The sequence below is a fragment of the Pterocles gutturalis genome, unplaced genomic scaffold (assembly GCF_000699245.1).
Source record: "Pterocles gutturalis isolate BGI_N339 unplaced genomic scaffold, ASM69924v1 scaffold48757, whole genome shotgun sequence".
In the NCBI taxonomy this organism is placed as follows: Eukaryota; Metazoa; Chordata; class Aves; order Pterocliformes; family Pteroclidae; genus Pterocles; species Pterocles gutturalis.
In genome coordinates, this window is record NW_010109473.1 from 2,247 (window position 1) to 3,436 (window position 1,190).

Here is a 1,190-nt window from a genome sequence, read left to right on the forward strand (position 1 = left end):
GTGGTTCCGGAGAGTCCAGAACAGGATTTGCTGCTTGCCCAGCCGTCCTGTGAGCATGGTTTTCTGTTGTGCCCTGCCTTCTTGCCAAGGTTGACACTAAGCTGATCTCACTTTCATTGGTTGGCTCTAAGGTGTTTGTGCATGGGAGCAGTGAATTATTTCCAGTGTGGTCAGACTGGAGTTGTACGTGAACTGCTGAGATGATGGGGCTGAGGTTGGCATGGCTGCTCTGGGCCTACGCGTGCTGCTGGAGTGCTGGCTTTTGTGGGAAGGTGGTGGTCTGGCCCACGGATGCAAGTCACTGGATCAATGTGAAAGTGCTGCTGGAAGAGCTTGTTCTGCGGGGTCATGAAGTGACTGTGCTGGTGGCCTCCAGCAATCTGCTCATTGACTACCGAGACACTTCCTCCCCCTTCACCTTTGAGGTCCTGCAAGTCCCCTTCACCCAGCAGAACCTGGTTGATGTGATGGAGGATTTCCTCAATTTCTGGATGAACGAGATCCCTAAACTCTCCTACTGGGAGATGATGCAGAGGCTGCAAAAGGACATAGAGGAATTTTCTGACTTGTCTAAGCAGACCTGTGACACCTTGGTGACGAACCCTCAGCTGATAGCAAAGCTAAAGCAGGCCAAGTTTGATGTTCTGATTGCTGACCCCTTGGCTGTCGGCGGGGAGCTTGTAGCAGAAATCTTGGAAATCCCTTTTGTCTACACCTTGCGCTTCTTTTACGGCAATGTGCTAGAGCGGCAGTGCGGTGGGCTCCCATCCCCACCGTCTTACGTGCCTGCTAGCACCAGTGGGCTGACAGACCAGATGTCCTTCCTGGAAAGGCTGCAGAACTTCCTCTCTTACTTTTCCATGGATTTACTGTTCTTGAAGTTTTGGCGAGACGAATGGGATGGGTACTACAGTAAAGTCCTCGGTAAGGCAGCTGTTGAGTGGTTTCTCCTCTTGCACAGGTTGTGCTTTTTGAATGCTTTGGGAGCTCGATGTTGGTGTCTCAAAAAATTCTTTCTCAGTGGCCAGCAGAGAGGATGATTCTGTTTGGGTCGCATGGAGGTTGTGCTTTCCTTTTCAGGTCTGCTCTAGTCTAACAGACAGCAGTGTGGCTTTGCTCCAGTTTCTCTTGACGACCATTAGAGCACATAGCTCTGATTTCTGCCACTGACAATAGTGCTGGTCAGCTCT

General features: G+C 51.0%; 1 protein-coding gene across 1 annotated transcript; it reads left to right on the forward strand.

Annotated features, from left to right (window-relative positions):
• Window positions 1–200: 200 nt before the first annotated feature.
• On the forward strand, window positions 201–924 carry LOC104461401 (UDP-glucuronosyltransferase 2C1-like; the record flags this gene model as incomplete). The annotated part of the gene is made up of 1 exon (XM_010072984.1): window positions 201–924. A coding segment is annotated over exon 1 (724 nt), but the record flags the coding sequence as incomplete, so codon positions are not given.
• Between the last annotated feature and the right edge of the window lie 266 nt (window positions 925–1,190).